Below are 15068 nucleotides of genomic sequence, written 5' to 3'. Positions count from 1 at the left end.
TTAATGGCCTGAAATTCGGTAACTCTGACGAGTCTGCTTTCCTCTCCTTTCCAATGCATTTCATACCGCATATCCTGTTGCGCAGATTTCAAACAAGATGAAATGTTGTTCTGTCAAATACTGCTGCCACACAGTGCAGCTAAATGTCAGCAGACACAAAGGGGGCATACGACAACATACAACCGCTTCAATCAAAAGATTGCCATGGCGGAATAACAAATGTCAAGCTCAGTGCAAACTGCACTTAGTTAGGCTAGATAATTAGGAAAAATGCAGTGCATGGAAGCACTTCCCACACTTGGTGAATGTCCCCAGGCGACGTCACTTGCTGGCCTATGTGGATTGGCTGATGCTGTTAAAGACAAACGCACGATTGACAAGGCCGTGAAACCACTTCCAAGTAACATGAAGGCACCGCCGGCTCTGCTCTTGACATATGATGCACGGTTGGAATTGAAAGGGTCAGGAACTCTGGTCGCCCATTTTCTCATCAGGACAGCGAGTTGGTTGGGCAATCTTGGCAAAAAGAAACCAAAGCGAGAGGTGTTCGTCTGAAACAAGCATTTTATCTGCAGCCACACTGTTAAAGGAAATTCTTCCCAAGGTTACTGGGTTGTAAGCCCACTGGATAGTTTTTGGTTCCTGCCAGACCGAGTCCTTTGACATGTAGCCAGCAGACTGTCCGTTCTCATCTACTTTCTCCACATACAAAATGAAATTTTGGCACGCAATAGGAAGTGAGAGGTGATCTCAAGCCTGTCCTTTTAAATGCAAATTCCTCTGCAACGTAAGTTTCATTTTCTCCTGCCCAAAACTGTAGTGTGGCCTGATCTTTCTAATAGAGCGATGTTGCATGTTGGCTTCATGATCCATTCAAGACCTTTCCCAAATGCCTCGAGACCGTACATCAACCGAACAATCCTATCCATTCAAAACTGCATATTCCGTTAAAAAATTTTAACTAGCACAGTGTGCTGGAACTGAAACCTTGAGCAATGCTTGGGATACGAATGGCACATATGTTATCTTGTGATATTTTAACAATAATGTGTGAAAATAAGTTAGAACTACGTCCCAAGAACTGAACAAAAGGTTACACTGGGGGAAATTTGGCTTCAGCTCTTCCCAGACCAGCTACAGCAGCCCTTGTAACACCGCGCCAGTGGGCAATGCAAATCAGACCACATGTCGTGAACAGGGGCAGAGAAGACCCACTTCTTACACAAAACCAGGGATCTCGACAACAGTGTGCCCCTAAACGGAAGAAAATTGTGACACCCAAGTAAAGCTTTCTGAACAGCCACAGCTAGAGTACTCAATTGCAATTTAATAAAGGCAGGTACAAACCAGACAGGACTCCCGCAGGGTATGAATGTCCTCAACTTCACAAGAGCTCGAACTCTTCACCTTCGCATACCACAAGAGGGACAACTTGGTCCTGTTCAGCTTGTTAGTGCCAAAGTCCTGTTTCACATTTTTGTGAGCCAAGCGCAAATATCTGCACACGCTGCAAATTATACCCACATCACATTGGCAAAAGTTCTTTAGAAGAGTCTGCACAAGTGTCAGCTGCCCATTGACTTTGCAACGGCATCTGCATAGCTGAGGGGGGAGGAAAGAAGCATAGGCAGAAGCTCGAGCTCAACGGCACTTCCAAGAAACTCTTTGGCCTTGCTCATCAAGACACTGTGCCTACACACAAGCATTTCACAACACTTGCAACCACTGTGTAACACGCACACGCACAAATAAAATAATTCAGACATGGGAAATGTTAAAACCTACAACCCGTGACCAGGGGAAAAAATGAAGGAAAGAGTTTATTTGATGTTTCTCGCTTCATTCTCCCACCGTATGAAGCCGATATCACACACACCAGCTGGCAGATGCACGTCGCAATCAAAGCACACTTGAAAATGAAATGTACGAACATTCAGGGTCACAAAAACAAACTGCGCACTTGGGAGAAATCAGTCACGCGCGCTTGTGAACCAGAGTGCAGTGCAGCACAGCCGCTGGAAAGAACAGCTAAGCATCTCAAAATGGCAGCAATGGAAAACACCTGCACTGACAACAAAAGGGAGGGGGGGGGGGACAAGGAAGAACTGGGGGAAGCCAGCAGAGAAAAAAGGCAGCTGTGACTACTGGGAGCATGCAGCCACCACGCGTGTGGCCCGCTGAAAAAAAAAAAAAAAAATAAAAATGGTGAGAGGCAGGGGTGGAGTTTTCCCCCAACAGCAAGCAGCACCAAATCAAGCGGACAGCACAAGAATGAACACAGTTTCACACAGAAGAAAACTAGAGTCCTGTGCTGCTTGGATCAGTTAGCGTTTCCTGAACGAAGGCTGATCACATGTGCTGACACAAGGCATAAAAAAAAAAAAAGAGCATGACAACAAATGGCAGGTCAAGCTTTGTGAGGGTAGCAGCAAGCTATGTAAACCAAGAGACAAACAGGATGAGGCCATTCAAAAAAAGGAGGGGAGGAAAGCGAACGGTGCCTAGCCCACAGCCCAGTCCTGACCGACTGTGGTTTCCCTGGGAGAAGGGAGGGGGGCTCCTGCTGCACAGTAGTCCATGCTGGCGGCTGCTGACGCCCGCGGTTGGTAGGACGAGGGGGAAGGGAGGGCGGCCGTCCGGTCAACGACGACAGCCAGCAGGGGCCGGGTGCTCCCTTCCACCTTCCCAGCCGCAGGTGCCCACTCCTTGGGCAGTCTGCTCCGGCACACGCTGCCCCTTACGTGGAGGTGGTGCTGCCCAGGGCAGCGACGCTGGGAGACGTCACTGGCGACGTCGGCAGCACACCCAGGGCGTTGGAGCCGACGGGGGCGCCACCTGCACACGCAAGGCACAAACTTCACCCACAGGCTCCTCTGCACTCAGTTTTTTTTCTCCCCCAAGAACACACTCCAGTCAAAATGAAACAGGAAAGCTGCAAAAATTAAAAGCCTAAATGGACAACTGCATCACACTGCTTTGAGCCAGGGCACAACAAAACAGGTGTAACACACACTGCATTCCTCACAAAACAAAAAAGAAAGGCTCCATGAGTAACTAGGCATTCAGCAGCTGCAGGCTAAATTCTGGTCCACATTAAATATCACGACACACAAAAACTTTGTCGTAGGTTGTCTACGTTATTAAAAACTGTAAAGGCAAAGCTGAAGGAGTTATGCCAGCACGTTTAACATAAGCTGGCAGTTACCAAGTCGCAAATTACGCAATAGGATTCAGGCACGCACAAACACGACACAAACAGCAGGAGGCCCACGGGAGAGAGAGCAGGTTATGGTCAAATTAAATAATATTAATTTGACCATAACCTGCTCCCAGCAGCCCTTAATCCTTCTTGGCCCTTTAAGATAAGCGTGGCATGAACGTATTTACCTCAACCCACATTATTACTGCAGGAGCTTCTGAAAATTTTTATGCCGTGAAGGTAAGACAGTTGAAACATATTTTGGAGCAGTTTGTGGAGCAGAAAATGTGGATTTTGGAGCAATTAACGGCACTAAATAATTAGGACCTGAAACAAATCAAAGTTACACTGATTTGGAAGCAAAAACACTTTCCAAGCAGCTTGGAAGACGTACCAGCAGTGAATAGCATGTGGAAGCATCAACTGGCTCTTTGAGCAAGAAAGCTGCTGTGACAGAGTTGATAGACCAATTCCCGCTGGCTCACAGAAATGCACTTCCAAAATTCCGCACACACAGCCGCCTCTATTGGCGCCGCCGCCGTGGCGCACATGTGCCCACACTACAATGAACTAGAAGTATGGTGGCAAGTGCTCTTCCGCAGCACTGGAACTGTCACAGCAGGAAAAACTGATGTACAAGCGCAATTTAAAAAAAAAAAAAAAAAAAAAAAACTATGCGATGGCAGCCCCTTTAAGGGGGGACCTAGTCTTGAGGACCGAAAATTTGCCAAAAAAATCAATTTTCTGTATTAATTTTATTTGCAGTCTACAGGTCCCAAAGAATGTACCTGCAAAATATCATAGCTGTATCATAAGTATTCACAAAGCTGTTGCCCTTTGAAGTCACCTAAATGACCATTTTTGCCTATGTTTGCAAACTTTGTGCCCTGTTTTCTCAGAACCAGTTTTTTTTCCCACATCGTCAGCTGTCGGGTACAATATCTTGGGATGTACTGGTTCGATTTACATCATTTTTGCTGCATTCGAAAGCTTATGAACTGAACAGTGCAATAAAGCCACAAAAGCACAGAATTTCTTTTTGCTGGCACAAGATTTTATGCAGTTAGTTTTACAAAAACATTGTAAATTGATGACCTGACATTTACGAATTTTACAGCGTTTGCAGAAACCATGCTAAAATTACTGTAGTGGTATAGTTGCACTCCCTGGTCCTTCTAGAGCACAAAGGGATAAAAGCTTTTTGAGTATTTCATAGGTACATAATGAAAAAATTGCCCGAAACAGAGTGACATAACATGTTGCACAACTCTAAACGTACACCCCATAGATGAAAACTGACTGCATATTTGTGCTCCGAATGTTGAAATACACTCAATATGTAAATCTCAAGCACATAGGTTAAAAAATAACAAAAATGTCCTCAAGACCAGTGTCCCCCCTTAGGAGATTCGAGAGAGCACTTGTGCAAACCGTTGGCCGAAGCGCAATACCGTTTACAGTTCATTTTTTTGGCGGGTCTGCTGATTGACTGGCGCTGCAGGGCATCGTTTTAGGGTCGCGAGAAAGGATAACACAGTTCTGCGCCGCACTTGGCCTCGTGGCCTTCCTTCGTGGTGCGCCCTTATTGCTGTGATGGCGGCCTCGTGGCCTTCCTCCGCCACGTCCTGCGCACAGGTCCCGCACAAGTCTCCTTTCCTTCCTCGCCTATATCTACCCCCTGCCTATCTCTGCCTATTATCGCGCCGCTGCTCCATGCCCGGCGCTTGCCGAAGGGGGTGTGGTTTGACCTCTAGCGCTCAAGGGCAAAACTGGTCACCCCACGAAGACTGCCCCAGGTAGCGTAGTGTAGCTTGCGCTACACAAGACAGAATTGGCCATCCCCCGCAGTGCGCACTCTCTGCTCTCATCTAACTTCGACATAGAAAAAAAAAAGGCACCCTTTAGTTTGAATGTTCCCTTTGCACGCACGTGGTAACCACAGCTGTCCTTGCTTGACCACCTGGGAAGATAGGGCAGCTCCCAAAGCTGCCCTAAACTCATGGTTGCCTTAGCACCGCCTGCTGCAGCCCCAGCATTACCAGCTGCGGTTTCGTCTTCAACAACGCTGCTGCACCATGCTTTGTGGAAGCAATAAAGTACGGTCTCTGCGCACTTTAGTGCGCTTTAAACTGGTGATCACTCCCTGGTCCATCAGCTGTAGCTTGGCAGTTGTGTTGGGAAGCAGGAAAAGGAGCTCGACAGCACTTCGATGTGTGTTGACCTGGCGTGCACTGCAACTGTTGAGCAACAACAGCACTTTGCGCTTCTTTGCACTCATCTCCTTGAAAGAGGTCCTTTTGAACTGTCCATGTTCGCGCACACCAAAACCGTGATGCGATTCTTGCTGTTTCTTTCCTCCCACACTTATCAGTCTTCGCTGGGAGAGTTTTCTCTGGCAGTAACTGAAAAATTGGCCCTGCTTTGCCAGCATTCTATATGTCCCTGCCAGCATATGTCTCAAGGATGCGGCCACTGTGCCCCTCCATCCAACGTCTCCGGCAATGCTTTGGTATGTGATGCCGTGCCATTCTTTGAACCATCGCAGCCATCCCTTGCCTGGCTTGAAAAATGAACCCTAAACTACTGGCCTTTTGCAACATTCTTTGCGCAAGCATCTACAAACCATTTGCAAGTGCTGCTTCTACATTGGCATAAGTCGCAGTGTGAATCTGTTTTTGGTCACCGCTGTTAACGTTACCATTCAAAATGACATCAATTTTGCTGGGATTTTTTATGATTATAGTCAAAGTTGACTCCACAATGCCACACTTCCGCGCAATGCCGATCCTCACCCATCTTCATCCGAAATGGATTGTTTCACTTCACTTTTAAAGAGAGCACTTTTTGTTTTGCCATGGACATTTTGGGTCTCAACTGGACCCGACCTTTACGATAACTTTGTCACAGAAAGCACACGGCAGCCCAAAACGTTAGTGTGAAAAGTCCAAGCATGCCAGGAGAAAACTGATTAGTAAATTAACCCTGTAATGCCCAATGTATCAATTGTATCATTTCTGATACCTCCTGTGTGTATTTCAAAAAAGTGCGGGCCAATCCACCCTGTGGAGGTTAGGGAAGAGAAGCTTTACACACCACTAACCACAAGTCACTACGGCCCGCTTGCGTTAATCATGCGTTACACTGTATCTAACACGTTCTTTACGATTTCACTTCAGCACGACGTTCAGAACGGCTATATGATCGGTGTGATACACAATCAGGCTTTGCGTTTTCACCGCAGTTATATTTTGTAGCCGCTGCGTAACGCCTGGAAGTAGACTGCGACAAACACATTGACACTGTTTCTGGTTTGTTTTGTACGAAGCAGGCTGAGCTGTCTACTGCATATCCGAAATGCAAGTAATCCATAGATCGGCGGCAGAGACGGAGAAGTGAGATGCCATGCTTCCATGTGAGCTTCCTTAACTTTTACGAACTCCTAGCACATGCGAAAGGCACGCACATGGCCGCTACACTTGCCGTGGCCGGAGAGTACGGCGGCGCCAGAGGTCGCATGACGCTATCACAGGGCTTTCAGCGAGAATGCACGAGGTAAACCCGCAGCTGTGCTCGGTGAGCCCACCATTTGTCTCCCTCGTCTCTTCGTGCGCTCATAGCTCAATTGGTAAGACAATGGGCCCTCGCTTCGTTTCTCTATTCGGTCCAAGTTCGATTCCTGGTGGTACCAGTAATTTCTTTTATTTGTTCAGCAACTACTTTATTTTTTGCTAAAAACGTTGTGAGAGTTGTAAGATTCTAATCTTTTTCAAGTTTATTAATCCTAGTTTTACGGTTTGGTTGCCCTACGGCCCACCAGATGGGTATAGCAGGGGTGAGACAGCTGAATCAGATTTGGGAGAAGTTTTTGGAGCAGCGAAATCTTGATTTTGGAGCAGAAGAACCTTGATTTGGAGCAGAACGACATTTATGTCCCCTTAGGAGTCTAAAAAATCAAATTTTTGGCAACTCGGGGGGAGAAGTGCACGTTTTAATCGGTTTTGAACGTACATAACACTGAAACAGCCTTTCAATAAAGTTTTCTCTACCAGATTATCACAAGGTACGATCTGCACTACCTTTTTTGCAAACCACTTTTAAATTCTTAGCCTCTTTCATAGAGTGGAGCTCCTTTGAAAATATCCAATTGAAAAACTAAGGAATCGTAAGGCACTTTTATTATCATGTGAATACCGAAATTAATTTTGTAATCCTGGACTCGGCTTTACACACAAATGTAGACTCGTCACTGCAAAAGTTGCGCAAAACGAGGTGACAATCGTCGCAGCCCACCAGCCCTCCCATTTTAATACCCAAGGTGCACGTTCACTACGATCGTAATTTTAGTAACGTTGGTATGTTTAGCCATCTCCCTTTTGGCATTAAATTTCACTTCAGATAGATGAACCATAATCAATAGCGTGCAATAACAGCCCGTCTCGCTATCAGACACTGCTTGAGCATTTTCCGGCGATGTAGCCTGTGCCACCACTTATGCAGTGTCGATCGTCCTATTCCCGCTGCTCGCAAGCTCGCTGTCAAAAGCAGCAATAACTCAGCGTTTTATAACACCGCAATGAGTCCGAAATTTCACTTCATGCGCGCACTGCGCCTCAACTCAAGGCCGAAACACGGCGAATTCGCGGGCACCACGTTGTTTTGGATGAACTCCCATCTTTCTAGTCGCGCAACTCCCAGCAACAGATCAAACGACTAAATGTGAACCCAGCTACCCCTGTAACCAAAACCATGGTAGAAGTTGGCGAAGAGCACTCTGCCTGAACCACAAGCAACTGCTTCGCCCGGCGGCCATGTTTCTCAATCTTCACCATCCCGAGCTGGCGGCGCCCAGTAATGTCGTTCCGTCCGACGATACGGCGCTCCTAAAATTGCCGTTTTTCAATCACCTTGCACAAGTAGTTTGTCGCCTCAGTACACAAGTATTTTTTCTACAAGACTTTGCAATGGTTTTCGATGGGAAAACTTTAAAAACTCACAGACTTCAACACCGGCTACAAAGACACCATTCAGGAGCCATCCATCAAAAGTTTCGAAACCATGGACGACGCGGCCCGGGGGTTGCTGGCAGCTGACACCTCAGCTCACCATTCTCCTACTACAGCCTATCACCCAGCTGCGAACGGACTGTGCAAGAGTCGGTATTGTGCGTTCCTTAATGGAACAGTTCCCAACCATTTGAGCCACGACGTAGCTGACACTCCCGAACAACATTTCAATGCTTTAACAAAGCTACTCAAAGCGGTTACATTCAAGGAACAGTAAAAAACAGTCTGAATCAATCCCGAGAATTCAATATACAGTCGAACCCCACTACAATGAACACTGCTTCAACAGAATTTCCGCTTGAACAAAATATCTCCAGTTCCCCATCAGCTAGCCTTAGAAATCAATGCAACAAAGCCCTCACCACACTGAACCATGTCTGCCTTGCTTTCGCTTAAACGAAATTTTTGCTCAGCCGGGCTGGGTTTGAACATTTATTTTACAATAAAATAAGCATAACGACAGCCATCCGCAACTTTTTGTACATTCAAGGTGCTTAGTTTCACTTAAAACGTGCACCCACACCACCATTTGTAAACACAAACAAACTCACACAAACAGACTCATAGATGGACGCCATGGTTTGGTGGTGATAACGATCGTCTGGCTATCTTTACACGAGGCGCAAGCCCAGCTCGCCAAGCTGGAGCTACAGCCAATCCATATCCAGTCGAAATCGCGCAAATCTGCCCTGCTGGCGCTGCGCCGTCATGAATGCGATGTGAGCAGCTGTCACTGCAGTTTCCTTTCTGCAATTCTTCAAAGTAAAAAGCAAAAAATAATGTTTTCGTGTTCAGTATTGAACCCGCATCACCATATCTTAATTGTGAGCACGCGGTCAAGCTAAATGCAAGCGCGCCCAGCTTGCCTGCCAAAGTCGGTTGCCGCCAGTCAGTTGCCAGTCAGAGGATAACACCGCTCCTGCCACAAGCACGAGGGGAACTTACGACCGCTTAGCAGCTATCTGCAAGCATTCTTGCTCTGTGTCTGCACGTAATCAGCTAAGCAGATACGCCTTGTTGCCCGGCGGTATGTTTTGCGACTGCATCACCCCCCCGTAACACGCTGCTTATGTGCAGGGGAAAAAAAGAAAAAGAAGAACCATTGACATTATTTATCCGAATAAACACGACGTAATTGCAAGTCACTACTTTTTTTAAACATGCCCTTCCGTGGTGTGTTGGGGCACATTTCGCCTCAACGAACTTCCGCTTCAACGAAATTTTTCACACGTCCCGTCAATTTCGTTGTAGCGGGATTCGACCGTACTAGGTGCAGTCAAACAGGCTTACTCTGCGTAAGAGGCTACAAAGGGGAAGCTCCCATTTTGTTCAGTCATCTCACCTGCTGATACCGGAGGAGGTGACCCACTGTGAGCTGTCCTGCGATCCATGAACTTTTGTTGCTGCTCCTTAGACACTGGGTCTGCACGAAACAATGTATTGAAGGGTCAAACACAACAGTCAGCAGCTGCATCAATTCCTACCATAAACAACTTCCTAAAAATAAAGCTTCCTGTTCCTAATGATCTGCACCGAAATCTCCGATGGAAACCTTTGAGTAAACAGAACAGCTCCATGGACTAACCAGATTTCATGGGTCCCTCCAGGTTTTCTGAAAGGTGCGTGAAGAGAACATGCAACTTAGTTTCGTACAGCACAGCCGCCAGTTTAGCAGCCTTCAAAACGAACCAAAGCTTCTGAGCCAATCAGATGGTGCTGTATGTCCTGGTCGGATTGTTGTTCGTTTCTCATTACCACAATGCTAAAGGATTGTGCCCTTTTTAATTTCTATAAAGTCTGTTTCTCGAGAAATCGCCAGATTTTTGCTGCCTGTTCTGCTCTTGTCCTAGTATTTACTAACATATTTATTATTTGCCAAGCCATCTTTCAAATGAAGCAAAGTTGCATGTTGCATTCATGGCCCAAAGCAGAAAGCATAGATCAGGGTCCCTGGCATAAGCCATTGGGAGTCATCGTAGGCAAGTTATTTCACTGCTTTCAAAATGACAAAAAAAAATTCATGCTCAGCTGCCACAAGGGCTGCTGCCTCTGCTTACAATTTCATTTCTTTCATAACTAACAAACTAACAATAAAACTCTAGGTTGTGCGGGCTTCCAATGTAAGAAAAAATTTGGGCAGACAAATTCATACAAATTGGGCATCCCTATACGCAAGAATTTCCACCGTGCACTGGGTGCCGCCATTTTTTAACAATCGATGCGCCACCATGCAGGCATTCCTTGGGGACTGTGGGGTGTGCAGACACCGCCGCAGTAGCACGCTGTTGCTCCGTGACGTGTGTGGATATCAGACGTCCAAGTGTATTGGAAGATCAGTGACATTTATTTGGTATGTCAGCAGCAACAAGTTTAACAGTGCTTTAAGGAGAGTATTCAAAGCGACTGAGAGCTGTCAAGTTGCCCATAAATTCAGTTCCCAGCTTGCTTTGTTCTGACGAGGGTTGTGTGTAAGGCTACGTTTCACCATGCCAGCAGGGCATCTGACTTTTTATCACCAACTGATGCTTACTTCTTGGCAGGTTGCCGTCATAGGCTGCACCAACAATCAGCGTACGTGCAGTGCTTATGCAAGAAACGTGCGAAGTGCACCACAACAAAAGTGCCTGCATGTGCGGAGTTTATTCGCTACACAAATTTCTTGCATCCCTTGAGTGCCACCGCAAATGGGTTGTCGCGCTGAATCAAAAAGGCTTCGAGTCTATAGAAAATTTGCCAGAGTAAGTACAGTCGTACACTGCTTTTGGAAGCACTGCTTAGTCACTCTCATGCTCAATACTTCGCACGTTTCTGTTCTCTGGAGGTATGTTCTGTTAATTTCAACGACGGGAAGCCAAGAAAAATCAACCCGACATCTATGCTGCAGCTTGGCTTCGCAAAAAAGGTGACCCGAAAGGGAAATCTGAGCATCCCAGTGGCAGTCATGTAGGAAATAGGAGCAGGCTCGGTCGTGTTGGGAAGAAGTAGCTGTTTGCGGTTTCCACCCGCCGCTGGAACGCAAAAGTTCTTTTAAGCAGGGAAATGTCTGTGAAGTCTTAGTGTATCAAACAAGTTGCCCCTGTTTTGGTAGCAGGAAATAGTGTTGTGCGGCAAATATTGTTAAAACATATTTTACTGTTATGAGCCCATAATGCCTATGACCTGCGCAGCTAAAAAGAATATTTCAGGGCCTGGTTTAACAACCAACGCAGTATGAGGTATGAGAGCACGTACTAAAAGACAACACGCTCGCGCACCAACAGCAGAAGGCCACACTTAAAAATTTGCAGTACCGTGCAATCAAAGGCATTCATAGAAGGCATTTTTGCCACCGCAAAACACTACTTCCTGCTACCAAAACAGGGGAAACTTATTACATACACCAATATTTCACGGCTGTTTGCTTGCTTAAAAGAACTTGCGTTTCAGCGACGGGTGAAAGCCGTGAACCCCTATTTCTCTACATGACCGTGCGTGCTCCGCCACCACGACACTATTTCTCTTTTGATCACCTTTTTCATGTACCCAAGCTGCCGCAAAGGTGTTGGGTTGAGTTTTGTCAGCTTCCCGTCGATGAAATGAATGGAATATACCTCCTGAGAACAGAACCGTGCATAAGAACTGAAAATGAGGGTAAATTAACAGTGCTTCCAAAAGTAGTGTATGAACGTGACCGTACTTGCTCTCACAAATTTGCTAGGCTCCAAGTCTTTCCGATTCAACGTGACGACCCATTCGCACTGGCACTCCAGGGACGGAGAAAATTTGTGCAGTGAATAGACTTCGCACATGCCGACACTTCTTTTAGATGCGACGCTGAGAGCATCTCTTGTCGGCTTCCCGTTCCTTCCTGCGTGCGTCCGTCGTCGTCAGCGTCCGCACTCTCCTCCGCTCACCCCCTCTCCTCTCCGATAGCAAACACTCTCTCGCGAAGGGGATTAGATTGGATTCGATTGGCTTGGCTTGGATTGGATTAAAGTAGATTGTGTTGCGCCATTGCCGCGGCAGACGCACTGGCGCCGGCGCATGCCCAGGTGAGAGCGAACACTCTCTCTCAACATCTGCGGGTGCTCGGCCCAGCGCGCTCTCACTCCGCCAGTGGGCGGCGCTGCGCGCGGTGCTGTGCATGTGCAGTACTCTCTCTCTGCGGTCTCCTCTCCTTCGGGCGCGCTGCGCATATAACAGGTGTGCCGCTCTCCGGCGGCCTTTCGGTCGACGGTTGCTCTCCGCTTGCGCTTGAACCCCGCTCAGCGTCGCATCACACCAGGGTTCCCGTGAGGGGAGGTGGGCGTAATTTTGTTGTGGTGCCCTTAGGGCCGTATTCTGAGTCCCTCCTCCACTCCATTTGCTCCTTCCACTCGGCAGAAGGGGGGATTCCCCAATGCTTATGCGTGGGGAAATCGATTTCAAGGACCTCCTCCACTGAAGGCTCAAGTGGAGGAAGGACTCAGAATACCAGGGCTAGCGCGTACGCTGGTTGTTGGTGCAGCCAACAATGGCATAATGACGCCTTGACGAGAAACTTCTGTAGATCACCAAGTAAAGGCAATGATAGCAACCTGCCCGGAATCAAGAAAATAAACGTAACGATAAAAAGTCGAGTGTCCTGCTGGCACGGCGAAACGTAGCCTCAGAAGCAACTTCCGTCAAGACAAAGCGCATGTGGGGTGGTGCGCTGCCTTAAGGCCAACAACCTCCACAGGGTCAGCAGGCTCACACATGAGTGCACTCACGGAACATCATTGTTCCGTTTCGGCTACACTTCTACCCACCACACTGCTGTGGCCCTTTTCTGGCAGTTTTCTGGACATGGTGTTCACGAGAAAAGAGCCGTACACGACAAAAAGGCGTGAAAGCAGTGTCTGCTTTTTGACTGCTGAGTGCGCAGGCACTCTGAGCAGACAGGAGGTAGAATGCTGCGATTGGCAGCAGCTTCAAAACACATTGACGCTTCTGGCCGCATTCGCTGCAGTGTGCCTGACATCTAGCCCACACAAGTCGCCGGCGAACAGTTGTTTTCCTGCCGCCGGCGCCGGGCAGCGCTCGCCGCATCTTCGCCGACATTTCGCTACATGGAGGTCGGCCTTTAGCGTACAGCATGGAGACAGCGCATGACTGCAGCACAGTTTGCTTGCCCCGCAGTACCCAAGGAATACCCGCCAGGTGGCGCACCAGTCACCAGAAAACGGCCGATTCGGCAGAATTCTGGTCTATATATTTTTTAAAATCTGCAGTGAATTCTAAATGGGAATCTTTTAGGTAAAATGAGACAAAAAAAGGAACAAGGCAATTTTCAAGGAGTACTGACACCAAATCCAGAATCCTGAAAAATGACATACTGGCTTCAGTATTTTGGAAATGCCTTCCAGCAATTTTTGCATCCAGCCATGGCAAACTTCAAAAATCAATTTTAACTGCCTCGACCACGAGCTACTCAGATTGCGAGCATTAGCGAAACTGCTACCAGCATGACAAAGAGTTCCCGCGCCCTCAAGCACAGATGTTCTGGGTGATGTCATGTAGCCCTTTCCGAAACCAGAAATACTCTCCTGCGCTGCTGTTGTCTTGTTTGGCCAAGCGGCACTTGGCAACAGCAATCCCCAACTTTTGCAAAGTGGTGAAAAATTAATGCTAGGCTTTCAAAAACCAATGGTAGGCCAACGTCGTGAACAGAAACGAACCCAAATGTGTCCCAATTTAACAATTAATCTCAGTATTATAATGCCTAATTACACAAATCTTGCAAACTACCTTTCGGATTTCCCATGGCCCAGTCACCGCCACAGGCTCGGGCGGGCCAACACAGACCAAGTGCAAGCACAGAAGGTGATGCGGAAAACGGGTTCGACATCTGATAATTTTTTTTTAAAGTCACCTCCTGCAAGTTTTGTGGCGACAACAGTGTGAGGTAATACTTTCCGGCACGGCTCAGAACATTCTCTACACTGCTCGCGACCAAAACCAAAACTGGATGAAATGAATGCGTTGCCATCATTTCTATGCTGGCCGCTGGCCACTTTTGGCTCGATTTTCGGAATTAGTAGGCAAGAAGGTACTGCTTACAGCCCAAAAGCAAGCATTTGGTGTCAGTACTTGTTTAGCCTCGTTTGCTGGTCATCCCAATTAACTTTGTTTTTCATAAATCACCACAAATGCTACGCACACGGACAAATCTTTTTGGCGTGCAACTTGGCAGCATAGACGTCTTTCCCCGTGTACAGGCGCAGCGGCAACAGTATCCAGCTACTGATAACGATGCCAGCACAAATGGCCCCAGCATGCCCAGAGAAGTGGTGAAATGTTTCAGGCCAAGCTCCTCACAAAAATAGGGGTGCTCCATGGCTTCTCTGGCAGTGAGCCGCTCCTGGTGGTCGTAGCGGAGAAGCTTGTCCAGAAAGTCCAAGGCCTCTGGTGTCACCAGGTGCTGGTTTTCACTATGCACAAAGCGCTCCCACCGTTTGCGCGAATGCCTGGGGAAGGGAGAACAGCAGCTGTAGCGAGGCAGAGCTGCAGGGCCCCCAAGGGCCAGGCCGGCCGAGCGACCAGCGGCTCACCTGCCCAGGATGTCGTTGAAGCGCGGGTCGAGCTCAGCCTGGTACTTCTCGAGGTACTCGAAGAGCTCCTCGGTGCCCAGCACCTTGGCGATGCGCACTAGCTGGTCATAGTTGTCGTGGCCGTGAAAGAAGGGCTCCTTGCGGAAGATCATCGAGGCCAGCATGCAGCCCAAGCTCCACATGTCCAGAGAGTAGTCATACATCTGGTAGTCCACCAGCAGCTCCGGACCCTGTTCAGTACGCCAGGGCAGGGGC

General features: G+C 47.8%; 1 protein-coding gene across 4 annotated transcripts in view; it reads right to left on the bottom strand.

Annotated features, from left to right (window-relative positions):
• Nucleotides 1-1307: 1307 nt before the first annotated feature.
• LOC144154870 (casein kinase II subunit alpha-like) overlaps nt 1308-15068 on the bottom strand; it is a 40909-nt gene continuing 27148 nt past the window's right edge. For all 4 annotated transcript variants that reach the window (XM_077685946.1, XM_077685949.1, XM_077685947.1 and 1 more), the window contains exons 8-11: nt 14814-15043; nt 14581-14729; nt 9605-9685; nt 1308-2835 (exon numbers count right to left, since the gene is read on the bottom strand). In XM_077685946.1, the coding sequence (XP_077542072.1) occupies nt 2738-2835; nt 9605-9685; nt 14581-14729; nt 14814-15043 (558 nt within the window). In that variant the 3' untranslated portion in view covers nt 1308-2737. The remainder of the gene's footprint in view (nt 2836-9604; nt 9686-14580; nt 14730-14813; nt 15044-15068) is intronic.

This window comes from Haemaphysalis longicornis, unplaced genomic scaffold, assembly GCF_048455015.1.
Source record: "Haemaphysalis longicornis isolate Haplotype H1 unplaced genomic scaffold, Haemaphysalis longicornis Haplotype H1 scaffold_1, whole genome shotgun sequence".
Lineage (NCBI taxonomy): Eukaryota > Metazoa > Arthropoda > Arachnida > Ixodida > Ixodidae > Haemaphysalis > Haemaphysalis longicornis.
Note: the sequence above shows the minus strand (reverse complement) of the source record. Positions and strands in the feature narration are given on the sequence as shown.